At 43.3% G+C, this 17,255-nt stretch overlaps 1 protein-coding gene and 1 pseudogene across 2 annotated transcripts; both read left to right on the forward strand.

The window, feature by feature from the left end:
* The first annotated feature begins 8,594 nt into the window (after positions 1 to 8,594).
* On the forward strand, positions 8,595 to 10,494 carry LOC101466148 (collagenase 3-like; annotated as a pseudogene). Its single transcript, XR_013093065.1, has 8 exons — positions 8,595 to 8,754; positions 8,848 to 8,976; positions 9,066 to 9,224; positions 9,582 to 9,674; positions 9,729 to 9,884; positions 9,966 to 10,123; positions 10,178 to 10,281; positions 10,356 to 10,494. The product of XR_013093065.1 is annotated as a collagenase 3-like (transcript).
* Positions 10,495 to 13,753: 3,259 nt separating this feature from the next.
* eef1b2 (eukaryotic translation elongation factor 1 beta 2) lies at positions 13,754 to 16,844 on the forward strand. Its single transcript, XM_004575595.4, has 7 exons — positions 13,754 to 13,912; positions 14,274 to 14,396; positions 14,471 to 14,603; positions 14,674 to 14,740; positions 14,914 to 15,039; positions 16,543 to 16,610; positions 16,738 to 16,844. The coding sequence occupies exons 1-7, from the start codon at positions 13,833 to 13,835 to the stop codon at positions 16,822 to 16,824; spliced, it is 684 nt and encodes a 227-aa protein (XP_004575652.1). The 5' UTR covers positions 13,754 to 13,832; the 3' UTR covers positions 16,825 to 16,844.
* Positions 16,845 to 17,255: the final 411 nt, after the last annotated feature.

Here is a 17,255-nt window from a genome sequence, read left to right on the forward strand (position 1 = left end):
GTAAATGTTATCAGGAAATGATCAGACAGGAGAGGGTTTTCAGGAAACACTGTTAAATGTTCAGTTTCTATGCCATATGTTAAAACAAGATCTAGAGTGTGATTAAAGTGGTGGGTGGGTTCTTTTACATTTTGAGAGAAACCAATTGAGTCTAATAACAGATTAAATGCCATGTTGAGGCTGTCATTTTTAGCATCTACATGGATGTTAAAATCACCCACAATAATTATTTTATCTGAGCTCAGAACTAAATTAGATATAAAGTCTGAGAAATCAGACAGAAACTCTGTGTAAGGCCCAGGTGGACGATAGATGACTGGTTTCTGAGTTTCACAGCTGGGGTGGACAATGTTAAGCATCAGGCTTTCAAATGAATTAAAAGTCTGTCTTGGTCTTTCATTAATTAATAGGCTGGTGTGAAAAATTGCTGCCACACCGCCCCCTCGGCCTGTGCTTCGAGGTTTCTGGTAGTTAGAATGACTCGGGGGTGTTGATTCATTTAAACTAACATAATCATCCTGCTGCAACCAGGTTTCTGTAAGGCAGAGTAAATCAATTTGTTGATCAATTATTAAGTCATGTACTAACAGAGACTTGGAGGAGAGAGATCTAATATTTAATAATCCACATTTCACTGTTTTACTCTTTGGTTCAGATGTGGATACTGTATTGTTCTTTCTTTGTAATTGTTTATGTTTAAGTTGTTTGTTGCTGGTTTTTAGTTTGTTTTTGTCTGTTTGGAAGCTGACACAGTCTTTATGGAGATGGGTTTTTGGGGGGGTAGCAGGAGGAGAGAAGCTGCAGAGAGGCGTGTAAGACTGCAACTCTGCTTCCTGGTCCCAACTCTGGATAGTCATTTTTTGGGGGGTTTAATAAATTTGTCCATATTTCTAGAAATGAGAGCTGCTCCATCCAAAGTGGGATGGATGCCGTCTCTCCTAACAAGACCAGGTTTCCTCCAGAAGGTTTGCCAATTATCTATGAAGCCCACATCGTTTCTGGGACACCACAAAGACAGCCATGCAAATAAACCTTTGAAATGAATGATATGATATCATGTATCTATTTTGGACCACATCTGTAAAAAATTCCAAATTATATACACAAAGTCATAGGAATCACCACCCCTGTTCATCATGATCTTAATATTTTTGCCCATAAGAAAAACGTCTTGAACAAAAATGACACATCAATATTTCATTAGTGTTGTCACATCACATCCTGTAAGCATAGTCTGTCTGTATCTTTTCTCTGCAAACAAACATTTTAGAGTTGGTAGTTCTATACAGTCTGTATAAGTGTGGTTAATCCAATAAACATTTGTAAGGAGATGGCAGTTACTGTGAATTTACAGCAGTTACACAGTGATTAGTAATAAACAGTCCCCAAAACTTGCATATGATCTTCAATTTGGAATCCATCTACTGACTACCACATAGCAGCTGGAGCAGTCTCCAATGGAGGTGAGTCCACTGCTGCCACCTGTGGCCAAGAACCACAGCCTACTACTAGATTAACTTGTGACACACATCTGCACCTGCTTCTATGATCACATTGAGTAGAGGCTGAGTGGCTGAACTTACACCTGGTGCATTCAAATCCACCTACAAACATGTTGAAAGATGCAATGCCAGCAATGTGGATTGACAACACTAAAAGCAATATTTCTGCTTCAAAATTGTTGGATATCACCCAGAAGGGTTAAATGTGGCACATTATATCCCAAACAGTCTCCAAGAACTGCTAAATAACTTGTACAAGAACAATAACACTGATAATATGCCATTTTCAAGCTGCCAAAAAGTGGTTGTGGCCTATAACTTGTCAGTGAAACAATATTTCTGCTTCAAACTTGTTGGGCATCATCAAGAAGGGTTAAATGTGGCACATCATATCCCAAACAGTCTCCAAGAACTGCTGAATAACTTGTACAAGAACAATAACACTGATAATATGCCATTTTCAAGCGTCAAATTTCAAAAATGTTGTAATTCAAAAATAATACAAAAAAAGGATAATGGCCAAATGGAAACAGGTGGGAGGAGATCTGCTTTAACACATTAGGAACACTAAGTAATAGGAAAGTGAAAACAAACGGTAATAAAAATGTCATTCCAATACAGCACTTATTAATTGAAACGAAAACCAAAAACGAATAACAATTACATCCAATTAAAGAAGAAACCACCAGTTAAAATAAACTAACAAATAAACCAGAAACAGGGGGTATAGCGGAAGCTCAACACCAGTAAACCATGGAACAACATGTATATTAATTCTTTTCCTACAGTAACTATAATGCTAACATGTTAGGAAACACAAAATAATTGAATAATCCTACAAACAAATTGCAATCAAAGCTGAACTCTAATGTTGTGAACAACACAGAAACACACACAGCAACACGAACATAAATTAATGAATTAATAAACAAATAAAAAACCAATTTGACGTTGACGTCACATTAAATACACCCTTTCTGCTTCCACAGGAATTATGTGACTAAGTAGCAGCCAGATACTAATCAAATGGACTTGATTTACTGATTATCTGGAAGTGTAAAAGCAGAAGTTTTCACAGTTTGTGTTAAAACAATGCAACAGTCTTTCCAAGAGTGGATTTCCAGTTCAGACTGTGCAGTGCTCAGAGAAACTGCCAAAAGCTCAAAACCTTCAGATTCTGCAGACTTCGGTTAACAAATTCAATGTTTAAGTTCATGACAGTACAGTTAGAAGAAGACTGAACAAATATAACTTGTTTGGAAGTATTAACTTATGAATAAGAACTTCAGCACTCACAATTTCATGTATAAAATCTTTAATATTACTAGATAATAAGAAAAAAACAAATGCAATTTAGCACAAGGCTTTCCTCAGCAGTTCTAATGCACATGTCGGCGCAGCCATCCACAAAACACTACCTGGACCTAATCCCTAATAGGCACAGGTGGTAACAATTAATAGTTTGTCAGCATGCAACACTGGCTGTGCACTCCAACCACAGACCTAAATCACTGAAACGTGTACAAAACAACACGCTCCATTAACACTGTCTGAGACACACAGTTGAGCCTGTTGGTTTTCTTATTTGCAAGGGCTGCCAGGAGAAAACCTCTTCTCTATAAAAAGGTCATGGCAGTACAGCTTAGGCATTTAAATAAACCACAAAACTTTTTGAACAATATCCTTTTGACACACCACACCAAAGTGGAGATGTTATAATTTAATAATGCACACACAAGCATATCAGGACAAACACCTCATATCAACAGTGGCAGAGGGGTGATGAATTGGACTTATTTTCACCTGGACATCACCTTCATGGGTACTTTGCATTCATCACATCGACCATGAACTTCTCTGTAAACCAAAGTATTCTAGAGTCAAATATGAGTCCCTCAGAAAATCTACAGCTGAATAGTTGGAAAAGAAAAGAATCAAGGTGGTTCAAGCTGACTAAATACTGTATAATGAACTTAAGAAAACTGTGCACAAACAAGTGCACACAGAACTCAATAAAGTGAAGCTGTAAAGAGGAGTGGAACACAATTTCTCCACAACAATGTGAGAGACTGACAAAGTCACATGGAAAAGTATTACTTCAAGTTACTGCTGCAAAAAGTGCTTCTTTAAGCTACTAAATCACAGGACTGCACGGAGTCCTCTGATGATTTTCCACAGATCGTTCCATAGCAGAGCACAGCCACTGTCTACGTGCTAAATCATTACTATACATAAAAAGAATTCATGAAAAACAACAACAAATCTGCATCAAAAACACCTCTATCGTGTTGCCACTGTCTCACTGACACCAAAATGTTGTGACTACACCAAAAAGATGTAGTTCTGATAGAAAGATTGAATTTGTTGTTTCCATGACAGAAAAAACAAATAGCCAGAAATGTTCCCATATTTATTTGATTTGCCAAGCAGCTACTTTAACACAAGCTTAGAACGTTTGTCGATATTTCAGAAAGCCTCTTGTAAATCTTATTTAATTGTGTAACATATCGTACCAAATCTAGCTTTTTCTGTTAGTGTGTGTGTGTGTGTGTGTGTGTGTGTGTGTGTGTGTGTGTGTGTGTGTGTGTGTGTGTGTGTGTGTGTGTTTAGGGAGGGCATGCATTACAGGCTGATCAGGAGTCTAAGAATTTAAAAATAAAATAAAAAAAGAACCCTGATTTCGATCAATAGTGGGAATATTCTTCAGGGGTTTCTTCATTTGTTTATTTCATTTTGTTTTCAGGCATTTTCCATCTGCCTCTGATCCTTACTTGCCTTTCTTGTTTCCCTGTGAAACAGAAAATTGCAGAAAGGACACAATTATTTATGGATATCAGGAGGTCTACTACAGAAACTGTTCCTGACATCTCCATAAATACATCACCTGTCTACCAGAACCTTTTCTATATTTTTCTTCATGTAGAAAAACTGAGACATGCTATATAAGATATATCATGGATTAAATATGTCATTAAAAAGCTTTACACTAACAAAAAGCTTCACTCACCCAGACCCACTTAAGAGCGGGCAGTACACGTCATCTTTTTCCTCGATTTCAGCCAGCACGAGTTGGCCATGGATTTTAAAAGCTGCCATTACCCTCTCCAGTCTATAGGCACACTTTTTAGGATCACGGATAATAAAAGTCACAAAAAAACCCCATTATAACAGACCAAACAAAAACAACAACAACAAAAAAAACCCTCACTTATGGACATCAACCTAACCCACACACTACCCACTGCTTCCTACCTTCCTGGGAGGCCTCCACATGCAGCTGTGTGTGATCAGAGGGACACTGGGGGGTCTCTTGCCTGAGTACTCAGACCCCCCCACTTCCACTGTTGCCCCTGAGGCTGTCCCCCGAAAGGTCATGAGTTCGCCACGAAGGCGATCAATCATTATCTGCTGGTTCACCAGTTGTTCTGTCTAAACATTTGCACAGAGGCGCACATTTAAAGAACAAATGATAACACAGCAGACATGCATTAAATTCATCTTTTAATTTTTTCCCCGTAAATAAAATATACTGATTTCTGCATCACAGAGCAGCTCTTTATTGCACTGTTCTCCTCCTCACCTGTATGCGTGATCGCTGCTTTTCTTCCTCTAACAACATAAGGTGAGTTTTCTTCTCTTGAAGGAGTTTCTCGAGTTCCTCTTTTACCCGTCTCAGTTCTGCATCTTTCTGCTCCAACAGTTGCTTGTCTATGTGGAGAGCTTCCTAAGCATACAAAAGAGAAACTGGATAGGATAGCAAGCCTATAAAATTGTACAACTTGGCTTTTGTCTATGTAAACAGTTTGATCCATTTGAGCCATGCTGCGTTTATTCACATCATCTTCTCATAAGCTCTCAGAGGATAAGATGTTCCAGACAAAATGTTGACAACTTGTAACGGAAACAAAAGAATAACCAATGATATACCCATGGCTTTATTTCTTTCTACAGCCTCAAATCTAAACGGGATGCAGTCATTCTTAGTTTACATTAGCTATATCTGTGGTTTTTAAAAAAAAATCCATATTACACTTCAGTTCTTTAACGGCAATTCCATCAGCAGTTTGAAATGATTTCAGTCTGAATACACTTCTCCTATTCTGAATAGCAGGTATCTAAGAGGGTACAGTAATATATAAATAAAACACCAAGCTCATTTGTTGTTGTTTAATGTGTCAGGCATGTCCACATGTTGGAGACACTAACCATCTTTTACACTTCAAGGCAACCAAATAAAAATCTCAGAGTTTTTTTGCTTTACTTTTTATCAATTGATTGTAATCAAAGTGTTTGCGATCTCTTAATGGCAACATCCCTTTTAAAATCTTTTATAGTTACCTGGCATTTTTTTAGCTCTTCTCTGAGGTTTAATGGAGCAAAATGGTCTCCCTCCTCCTTTGAACACTCCATACGAGTTGGAGGTGAGTGACTGACAGCTCTGAGTCTCTCCTGCAGCCGCTGCCTGAAAGAAGGACTTGGACGGTTCTGAACGTATCGGGCAATGGATGCAAACTGCAGGACGGCCAGGGTCTCAGCTACAAAGTGGTGGGAGGGGCTTACACACGCCACCATTAGCGTGTGGGCGCTGCCTCCTCAGGGGCGGATCTAGAGAAGATTTTTTGGGGTGGAAATTTGCTCTGATTTACTGACATCTTTAGTCTCATCTACAATGACTGAAAATTGTGCACTGTCTTTAACTTCTCGCATGATCTCCTCAGCAACCATTTCAGCCAAACATGAAACAATTTCATTCTGGATGGTTTTACTGGTATACAAAGCATTTTTGGCTTGTTGTTCCAGTCTCCTTTTAACCACAGGATCATGATTGCCTACCATGTTCAACATTTCTAGGAAAATGCTCCTTTTATGTGCCTCCTAATGAGTCACGAAGGAGTCGAGTGATCTTGGGATTACGGTATGGTACGTGTGCACTGCCGGAGTTGTTACTGTGCCGATTTTGACTTCGGTTTGAAAGTGCACGGATAACGTTGCACAGTGCAAACAGGCCTGTGTTGATATGAGCAGACTCTTTCAGTTGTGTCCTGGTGTTCCCAGTTTTTCTAGCACGTTCCGAGCCTGCCAGGTCAACCAGACAGAGCTTAGAGGAGCGGACAGACTTAAAGGAAGAGTTCTTGCTGTTGTGGCAGGATAACACGACCTGAAGGGTGAGGATGGTATGAGAGCGACTGGAGCGCTCGTTCATTCCTGTGGTGCTGGTGTGCCGCAAAGCATTTCCCATCTTTACAATGCTGAGCAGCTCCTCTGCTGAGGTGATAACAACCTCTTCAGCTCCCACCACCACTGGAATCACACAGAGACTTTTTAGTCAATGAAACAAGACTGTTGCTTCCCCTGTAGGCAGACATTCACACAAAATGCCTAATCTCACTGGATCATTTATCATTCACTCATTAAATGAGCTAAAAACAATTTTACATATTATTACAAGTAGGTGCACCACAGAGCCGCTGACTGTAAATGATTACACAGTATATAATATCTTTTGCGGTACTTGTGATTTCTCCAGTGCGCTCTCTTTTTATCCTGAAATACATAAGTGTTAATAACATCACAACGGTCTATCAATAGGATGATACTCAGATGGATGGTCGAAAATATAGGACGCAGTTTGTCATCTCTGAAGGTGTATGGTTTCTACTTTTTTATTTTCACTCTGAATACTAAAATATAAGTAAAGTAAAGGTAGAAAAAGTTGATTACCCGTGTTTCCCCTCTCATCTTCCCTGATATGAAGCTCTTTGTGGGTGGTCTGCCGCTGCAACAGGTCTCGTAGTTCCTCCTTGTACACCTCAATGTAGGAAACCTTCACTGTGACATCCACAACATCACTTTCCTTCGTCTTCTCCGCCAGGTATATGAACAGATCCTGGGCTGCACGGTCAATAATTCCCCCCTCTTCATGTATGGGAGGGTTTGGAAAAAGAGAATTACGGTTATGAAGTTAGAAAGTTCAGATGATTAATGGGCCTTAGAGAGCACAAACACTCCTTGAACTTATCAGTCACAGAGTGGTTAAGCTCTGTGTTGGAGCTTAACCACATTTTTTGGTTAAACTTCACATTTGAAGAAAAGCTATCTGGAGCATGTACAAACTGATCTTAATCTCTTTTAGGGCTGTCAAAATTGAGAGCAATCAAAACAACTGCTGTATAATGCCCTCCGCTATCTTTGTTTATAGCATGACTAAAATGCGTCATCGTTTTAGAAAGTCTGTGTTTTCGAGTGTCCACACTGCGACGGGACAGCTCCGTTTTGAAATGTATGCATTTTCGAGAGTGTTTTCCCTTGGGGAAAGCACCGTCTCAGTGTGGACAAGAGGCCAAAACGGAGAGAAAACAATGCGTTTTCAAACAAAAACACATTAGTGTGGACGTAGCCTCAGTGTGTCCTATACCACCCCATCAGTGGAATCACCTTCCTGCAGGGGTCTCAGACAAATCATCCTCCGGGTACTTCTGGGTAGCTCTTCAAAGATTCAGACATGGCTGTGTTATTATTTCACACATCGTAACATGGCGTGATTGGTAAACAGAAGCCTGTCCTGGAAACCAACTAAAACTAACGTAAAAATACGAACTGTAAATCTAATCTGTCAAAAAAATTGTCAGAGGAAAGTGTTCTTCCTTGAAGATTTGAGTAGTTTTTATTGTATCTTTGGAAAAGAGTAACTCTGACTTCACCCTGAGGTCTAATCTAGTCACTAATCCATCAACAACACTTTGATTTCCTGTGGAGAACACAAAATCAGGAGAGTGCACTGAAGGCTGATGATTGTCCAAGTAGAGAACTTCCTAATGTGATTTTTCTCATGAAGATTTTCCCCATAAACCGCGGTAGCGATGTGGCAATATGTATGCGTGATGTGATCAAAACCAGACTTCCTCTGTGATCCATAAAAGGACCGCTTCCTCGGTGACAGCAGGTAGTCACTCAGCTCCTCCAGCCTGTAGCATATATAAGAGCTTCTCGACCACCAGCCTGAGACATGAGGAAGCATGAAGATTTTGAGCCTGAGTGCTCTGCTGAGCCTGGCACTCAGTTTACTGTGTGCCGATATCTCAGCCCAGAAAGATGCAAGTTTGGCAAAGGTACTATATACCTGACATGTCTGTGGCGAAGGTGGATGACTCCATAGAGAAAGCTCTGCAGGTGTGGGCCAAAGTCACGCCCCTGAGGTTCAGAAGAATCTATAGCAGCATTGCTGACATCATGATCTCCTTCAGCCGCAGTGGTGAGTCCACAAAGCACACAGTAATATTATCCCATAAAGACCAATGCAATCTTAGGTGTGTGTGTTTAGTCTACCCTGATTACCCTCCAACAGGTCATGGTGACGGCAGCCCCTTGGATGGCCCCGATGGCAATCTCCCCCACGCCTTTGGCCAGGCACTTGGGATTGGAGGAGATGCCCATATTGATGATGATGAAACCTTCACATTCCACTCAAACACAGGTGACTCTGTGACTTTGTTCCTGATTACTGCTCAGGATGTGGCCTGACTACCTTAAACTGTGACCTGTGGTTCTGAGTTTCTGCTCTAGGCTACGTCCTGTTCATGGTCGCTGCTCACGAGTTTGGTCACTCTCTGGGCTTGTCTCACTCTGATGACCCTGGCGCTCTCATGTATTCAATGTACTCATACAGTAACCTGGACACCTTTGTTCTGCCCTGGGATCTTAAAGGTATCAAGTCCCTTTACAGTGAGTCTTCACTTCTTCCTTTATGAAAAACTTTCAATTTGACCAAAACTTGTGGTAACACTCTACAACACAGTCTACAACTAAGGGCATAATTTCCCTGTAATTTTATTGAATGGATGCCATCAATTATATTTATCTATAAATAATTAAAAAACACTGTACTTTTTCGGGGTCATATTATGGAGTGACTTAACCTTGGCTAACTTGAAGGTATTTTATTACAAAGTTTAGACTTGCTCTGTCATTGTGAAGCTAGATGGGCCTACAAATGTTGAGTCATTATTTGATTAAGCGAACTTGTGCACTAGTTTGTGCACTAGCTTGTCTGTGATGTCACATTGATGAAATGACCTCCAGGTCCAAATGATGACCCCTAGGGCGCCCGTCAAGCCCGACGCCTGCGACTTGACCCTGGTTTTGGACTGCGAGGAGAGATGCTCTTCTTCAAGGGCAGGAAAGTAAAACAAATCCATGTGGAGCGTTTTTCTCCATGGTGTTGCTGAGATGATCATTTGTGTGTGATCAGGTTCTTCTGGTGTAGCCACCCTCAGCTTGTGACCCCTCAGCAGGCTGTCATCACAAACTTCTGGCCCGACGCATCAGTTATCATCGACGCTGCATACGAGAGCCCACAGTCAGACCGAGTCCTTCTTTTTAAAGGTCTGTGTCCATCTGCTGAAGCACGCTTCATCCCTCCCTCACACAGGTCCGCGATGAAATCCTCTTTACATCTGTTTGCAGGCTGCTGCGTCTGGGCGTTCAGCGGCTATGACCTCATGACCGGGTATCCTAAATCCATGCCCAGCTTTGGTCTACTCACAGCAGTGGAAAAGGATGCCGCCCCCAAATGACCCACAGACCAGGAAGACTCTTTTCTTTGTAGGCAGCAGTTACTACAGGTATGTTCAGGTCACACCTGGGGAATATCTTGCCTAATCCCATTTCTCTTCCAGCTGTGACGAGGCCAGGGTGGACATGGACGACGGAAACCCCAAACAAGTGGATGACACCTTCCTGGAAATGAGCTCCGGAGTGACAGCGGCTCTGTTGTACAGAGGTGAGCATCTGTCCAGCTGTTTTCAGGGTCTTTGGGCTGTAATGCAGAACAAACAGGTGACGTGTGTCCCGCAGGTTTCTTCTACCTGTACAGTGGACCATACATGTACGAGTTCAGCCAGAGGACGGGGAAGCTGCTCCGTGTGCTGAGGAACAGCTACTTCCTGTCCTGCTTCAAACTCTAGACCCATTGACAAGTTCACACAAAATCCCAAATTAAAGGAGAAGAAGAGCCAATCATTTTTTAATGATTTCACTGAGCTCAGGTGTTTCTGTAACGTCACTGCTTTATAAAGTTTTCAATATAAATTTCCCTGTGGCACAGTCGTCCTTGTTTATTTGCTGCAAGTCAACCTGTGAACATCACACACATCAAACACAAACCAGTTACCGTATTTCCCGGACTACAAAGTGCACCTGAATATTAGCCGCACAAGCTAAAATCAGGGGGAAATCCTGTTTTGTACATACATTAGCCGCACCTGACTAAAAGTCGCAGGTGTTTCAATGTTGACTTATCATATGTAAGAGAATATGCACAAAGGGAATTGTCAGGAAAGAGATGGCTGTTTGGAGACACACCCCTTTTATTAATATTTTGAAAAACAAGTTACGGGTACATATTTGCATAACTTTTTAGGTATATGTACAAGTAGTGGTAATTACAAGTACGAAACATGTACTGTGCTTCATAAATGAGTAACAAATGTAGTACATAACAATAACCTACAGCACACCAGAAAAATAGATTCGGACTACCTTTTAGGCTCAGGTGCAGCGACACGGCTTTAACAAGAAGAAAAGTCAGTCATTCACCACCATCTTTCTCTTCTTCCTGCGCACTAAAACCACCAAAGTCCTCTTCTCCAGTGTCGGAAACGAACAGGCTCAGGATGGCTTCGTCATCCACTCTCGGCTCCTTTCCTTCGTTGTCACTTTCAAAACCAGTGTCAGAGTCGAACACCCTCAGAAGGGCCGTGGCGGTGTCCTCTCCATCATGCAGCAGTCCAGCCCTTCGAAATCCGTAGGTGATCATGGATGTTTTCACACTTTTCCACGCTGTCAGAATCCACCAGTGGAGTTGAGCATAACTTGCTTTTCGCAAGTTTATCGCTGCTCGTCATCCACGCCTCCCGTTGAACGCGTAGCGCTACTTTGAAGTTTGTTTTTCGCGCTACTTGTACGGCACTATGTTGCCTGGCGGACGGACATGTGACCAACATACCACTCTTGAACCCCGATACTGTGTGTCTGATCACATGCCCTTCTGCCAGGCAACGTAGTGCCGGACAACAGCGGAACAAACAAAACAAATCACCTTACGATATCACAAAAATCATGGACAATCCATAGAAAAGCCGCACCTGACTAAAAGCCGCAGGGTTCAAAGCTTGTGCAAAAAGTAGCGGCTTATAGCCCGACAATTACAGTAAATACATCATGTCTAGGTGTGTTACAGCCTGAGGTGACACAGGTACACACTACGGTATTTAAGGGACAAGTACAACTTTACTTGAATAAAGGGGCAAAAATACTTAGAGTATAAAACCAGTACCTGTACGTTTCAGGTGATACTCATATCAGAATATGGTAACACAAACTTTATTTAAACTGAGGGTCTGACTGAACATCTGTATTTACTGCTGCCTCCACACTTGGACAGGTAAACGAGAGTGTACAGTGGGGTTTGGCAGATGGAAGAACCACAGAACTGGTAGTAGTGGTGCATCATGGGAAAGAGAGTCAGTCAGAATTAAATTAATGAAATAAATAAAAGTTTGTTTTAGCAGGTTGGTCAATATGTAGAGTGGAATGAGAGTGCCCTCTCCTGGACCTGTGAACAAACTGCAAGCAGCTGCTGATCTTACTTTGAATGGAAACACTGAGTTTGAACCACACAGACAGCCAATGAAAGTGAAGCTGGACAGGTGTGAGTCACACCTGTGGGTAACCCTGGGACAGGTGACAGAAACATCTGCTTTCATATGTCGGTTTAAGGACTCACAGCTATCTTAGAGACAGGAAAGTAATGCAGTGCTTTTACATAAACGCTGTAGTTGTTTGTTAATGTCAGTGATGTCATTATAAAGAGCTCATCATTTAGAGCAACAGAAGGTGTGATCTGATCAGAGGTTTAAACCAGCTGTGCGCACATCTGTTCAGGTACAAAGTGTAGCAGCGACCATCTCCTGTTGTGTCCTGAGCCAAGCTTCAGGTGAGTCTGACTAGAGGCTCAGAAACAGGAAGTGAGCTGAGAACTGTTACTGTTACCAGAATTGTATTGTGTAGTACTTTACAGTAGTTAAATACTGTACTAGGATCAGTTCAAGTAGAACTGAAATAAAAATGGCTGCGGTTACAGAGGAGTGTGATGTCTGAACAGGATAAAACTGATGATCTTCACTGAGTGTGCTCTTATTGCGTGCCTGCAGGAAGGCTAGTGTTTGCTGTTCTCCAGAAAAAGAACTAGAAGAACTGCAGGTCTGAGTAAAACAGACCTGCAGTTCTTCTAGCCCTGACTGGCCAGTTGATGGTGTGCACTCTACTGAGGTCACATTTTGGGATTGCCAGGGATCGCTCGAACCCCCACAGCCGTTACTGAGGTCACATCAGTCTGATGACCTGCTGATTTCGATACCTCAGCTTCATATCTGTCACTGACTCTGACCACCTGCTCCCTCTCACCTGCCTGTCATAGCCTGTCTCAGGCTGTGTGATGTCATCAAAGTGCGACAGTGAAGACTGATCTGCATGATTTTATAACAATACTCTGAGTGAATGCCGCTGCTGCTGATGAAGATGATGTTATGGTCATTGACAGCAGCGTCCATCTTACTCTCTCTGGAGATCAGGCTGGAGATGATGGAGATGATGATATACAACATCAGTGACATTATCTGTGACATCAGACAGCAGGATGAAGTTTATGTAAGATGAAGGTCTGACTGTTGTGGGTGAGCTGTGGGTGATGTGATACTGATGCTGATCCAGGACTAGCTGAGCTCAGGTACACGATGAGATGCAGAAACACTGAAGCACCCCAACACCTGCAGGAGGAGTTACTTTATCAGGTTACTGAGGAGGACTGAGACATCGCCATCATGAAACGGACCATCGATTATTCATGTCTGACTGATCTGACATCAGTCAGAGGAGCAGCTGAGCTGGATCGTTGCTGCTGATGATGAAGTAACCGTAGATACATACAGGTAATAATTACTTTATTTACACAGCTCCAAAGCCACAGTCTCCTCGGTCTGCTCTAATGATTCACTAAATTAAGGCTACAGAGCGTGCTGCCTCTTCATTGGTCGCTCTTTAACGTTTGTCACGTGTCCTGAGCTGGACTCGAACCCGCGCTCTCCGGCTCTTGTCAGCAGATGTTTTTAAATAAAGTTGGACTGGGAACGCCTTCCTCCTCCTCCCTCCTCCTCGGGGCGGAGCGCCAGCACTCCTCTGAGGAGGAGTCTGTCTCCTCCTATAAAGAGGATCCCCGCTCCTCCTCCTCCCTCTTCTTTCTCCTCCGGCGGATCCTCGCGGTTCCTCTTCATCATGGGTTTCGGTGACCTGAAGTCAGCCTCCGGCCTCAAAGTGCTCAATGACTTCCTGTCCGACCGCAGCTACATCGAAGGGTGAGTGCCGGGAACCGTCGTAAAGCGGGAGAAACTGCGACCCAAAATAGCCGTCATGTTGGGTCCATGCTGAGCTAACAGTTAGCTGCCTTGATTAAAGCGCTAAAGAAAGGAAACCGGAAAGGGGACGGTAATCTGGCGCGAGAGGTGCACCAGTCTTGGAAGGAGGGGTAGGGTCCGGGCCGATGCCGTTTTTATTCACTTCCGTTTGACGTGACAAGCTGTTAGCTTGTTAGTCCGTTAGCCGCATGCTGCTAACGGCTGCGCGCCGCGAGGCTGCGCGCTGACTCACGTGGACTGAGTGAAGTCCTGCACCTGCTCTTGGAGTACCCCTAACCAAGGTCATGTGTTCTCTCCTCAGGTACGTACCCTCCCAGGCTGACGTGGCGGTCTTCGAAGCTATTTCGGCTCCGCCCCCTGCTGACCTGTACCACGCAGTTCGCTGGTACAACCACATCCGGTCCTACCAGAGCGAGAAGAGCAGGTGAGCGCTGCTGACATCATGGGGTGAATACCGGTGTGCTGGCGGCAGCAACTAAGCCCCGCCTCCTGTTTTAGTCTTCCAGGTGTGAAGAAGCCCCTGGGTCAGTACGGGCCCCTTGGAGTGGCCGACACCACCTCAGGCTCCGCCCCCACCACAGCCAAAGACGAGGACGATGATGACATCGACCTGTTTGGTTCAGATGAGGAGGTGAGGAGGTGGTGATGTCACCATGACGCTACAGTGTCATGGTCACTCTAACCTGAGTTTTGTTTGACAGGAAGATGCTGAGGCGACCCGGCTGAAGGAGGAACGTCTCGCCGCCTACGCTGCCAAGAAGTCTAAAAGTAGGTCCGCCCCCCTCGCAGCCAATGCATAATACAGACTCTGTGATGATTAACCAATCACCATCTTTCGGCTGACGCCTGATGGACGCCTTTTCTGCCTGACGAGTCCCACCCTTGCACGGCTCGTGGCTCGCTCAGTTTCCACAGTAACTAACCACTCCCCTGTCCTGCAGAGCCCGCAGTCATCGCCAAGTCTTCGATTCTATTGGACGTGAAGCCGTGGGACGATGAGACTGACATGGCGAAGCTCGAAGAGTGCGTACGCAGTATCCAGATGGACGGGCTGGTGTGGGGCCAGTGTGAGTACTACTGCATACACTACTACACACACCACTGTGGGGTCAAAGTATTACACACAGGGTTGGAGTCAGTATTTGGATAGATGGGCTGGTGTGGGTACTGCACAGAGTAATACTACTGGTAGCACTGCAGTAGCATTACAGTAATCATTGTACCAGATGATGTGGTGGTAGTAGTAGTGTCTAACACTCGGAGCAGTAGTGAGGTACTGATCAGTACTCTGTCAGTTCAGTCATTGATAACGCTGTGATCATTGATTATAGATGAGTACTGATGGATCAATGGAGCTGATCAGTTATTGGGTGGATCAGTATACCTGTGACACCTGAAGTAATGATTATATATCATTACAGGCTAGGGCTGGGCCATATCATACCGTTCACGGTAATGCCGGTATAATGTTGGGCAACAAAAAGAAAATGAAATATCGCGATAGAATATGGGAAAAACGCGCATGCACAGTGCCTTTGTTTTCATACGCACATGGCGCCAAAAGCATGACTGAGAATGAGAAGGGCGAAAGTTGGTTTGTAAAAATGCTGCAACCTCAGTGGTGTGGAACTGGTTTAGCTTTCGTCCGTCAGATACACAACAAAGCACTATTTTTGGTAGAGCATGCTAGCGGGCCGTCGTTATTACCATGTTGTTTGGAAAATACGGCACACTTAAAATCAGTCCTTTGATTCTTCTGAAAATCGACAGAGCCCCTTATAATCCCGTGTGCCTTATGTATGAACTCTGGTTGTGTTTACTGACCTCGAAACTATTTTATGTACACGGCGCTCGAAAATCTGTCAAATGTTTCAGTACGACTTTGCTAAGCTACAAAGTCGCACCGCTTGATGGATTGTCGGAGCAATACGGCTGTCGTAAGCGGAGCGATACGTACTGTGCTTTGACATAGTGTGTGTGTGTGTGTGTGTGTATAACCTCTTAAGTGTTGTGGACATTATACATGGTTATGCTGAGGATATGTCGGCCAGTTTCCACTGGAAATGCCTTTTGGTTAAACTGTCAGCGAAGAATTTGCATTTGCACTGTTAAATATTTATATAACTTTGATGCACATAAAAACCGGCTGCTTGTTGAAGTGAAAATACATTGTTTTTATTTTTATTTGTTTTGCCCTAATAAAGTTGTGGAGTTGTAAAGTATTTTGTCTCGTGTCAATTATATCGTCAGTTATAGCGTTATTGCAAATTTTTGAATGTATATCGTGATAAATATTTTTGGTCATATCGCCCTGCTCTAGTACAGGCTCATTTTGATGTTCTGAACTGTTTATTGATAATAGGTTATTGATCTGTGTGTGTGTGTGTGTGTGTGTGTGTGTGTGTGTATAAGTGTAATATTGATCAGGCTCACTGATGATCTAACTCACCATCTTTCGGCTGATCACTGATGGACTCTTATTGATCTGAGAGCTTCTGATCACTGACCAATAACCCGATGGCTGCAGCTTGTAGTCACTGATCGATAACTTTGCTTAATCTGTCCTGCAGCCAAACTGGTTCCCGTGGGTTACGGCATCAAGAAGTTGCAGATCAACTGTGTGGTGGAGGATGACAAGGTGAGTGGCCTGTTACTGCTTGTTGATCAGGTGTCTGTCAGGTTGATTAGATCACCTGTGACACACCTGCAGCAGTAAATGCTGTTACCTGTGTGTGAGCTCACCTGTGTGATGTCACCTGTCTCAGGTGGGCACTGACATCCTGGAGGAGAAGATCACGGAGTTCGAGGACTTCGTACAGTCGATGGACGTCGCTGCATTCAATAAAATCTGAAATAAAAGCTCTGCACCATACACTGTGTCTGACTCACCTGTACACACACTCACACCTGTGGTTAAGGGACCTGTAGCACTGAGCAGGTGGAGCTCAGGGGTGCTTTCAGGTAAACTCAAAGGTGATCCTAAACTCAGGTGCAAGTAAGCCTAAGATTAAACCACTAAGGCTACGTTCACACTGCAGGCGAAAGCGCATCAAATCCGATTTTATTTTAATTTTATTTTTGACCCTATGCGACCCATATCCGACCATGGTATGACAGTGTGAACAGCACAAATCCGATCTGGGTCCCTTTCGTATGTGGTACTGAATCCGATACATATCCGATGTTTTAGAAAGTGACTACTGTTTGAACGGTCATGTTGCATTATATCAGTCTTTTACGTCACTGACACAAGACAGACACAAATTATCAGTGCCCGAGAACA

Source organism: Maylandia zebra, linkage group LG15 (assembly GCF_041146795.1).
Source record: "Maylandia zebra isolate NMK-2024a linkage group LG15, Mzebra_GT3a, whole genome shotgun sequence".
Taxonomy (NCBI): Eukaryota; Metazoa; Chordata; class Actinopteri; order Cichliformes; family Cichlidae; genus Maylandia; species Maylandia zebra.

Bases quoted from the DNA above. Each gene is read 5' to 3' on its own strand.
- eef1b2 (XM_004575595.4), top strand. From the start codon at position 13,833: ATGGGTTTCGGTGACCTGAAGTCAGCCTCCGGCCTCAAAGTGCTCAAT. The intron at 14,604-14,673 runs GTGAGGAGGTGG...TTTGTTTGACAG, and splicing joins TGTTTGGTTCAGATGAGGAG to GAAGATGCTGAGGCGACCCG. The intron at 15,040-16,542 runs GTGAGTACTACT...TCTGTCCTGCAG, and splicing joins CGGGCTGGTGTGGGGCCAGT to CCAAACTGGTTCCCGTGGGT.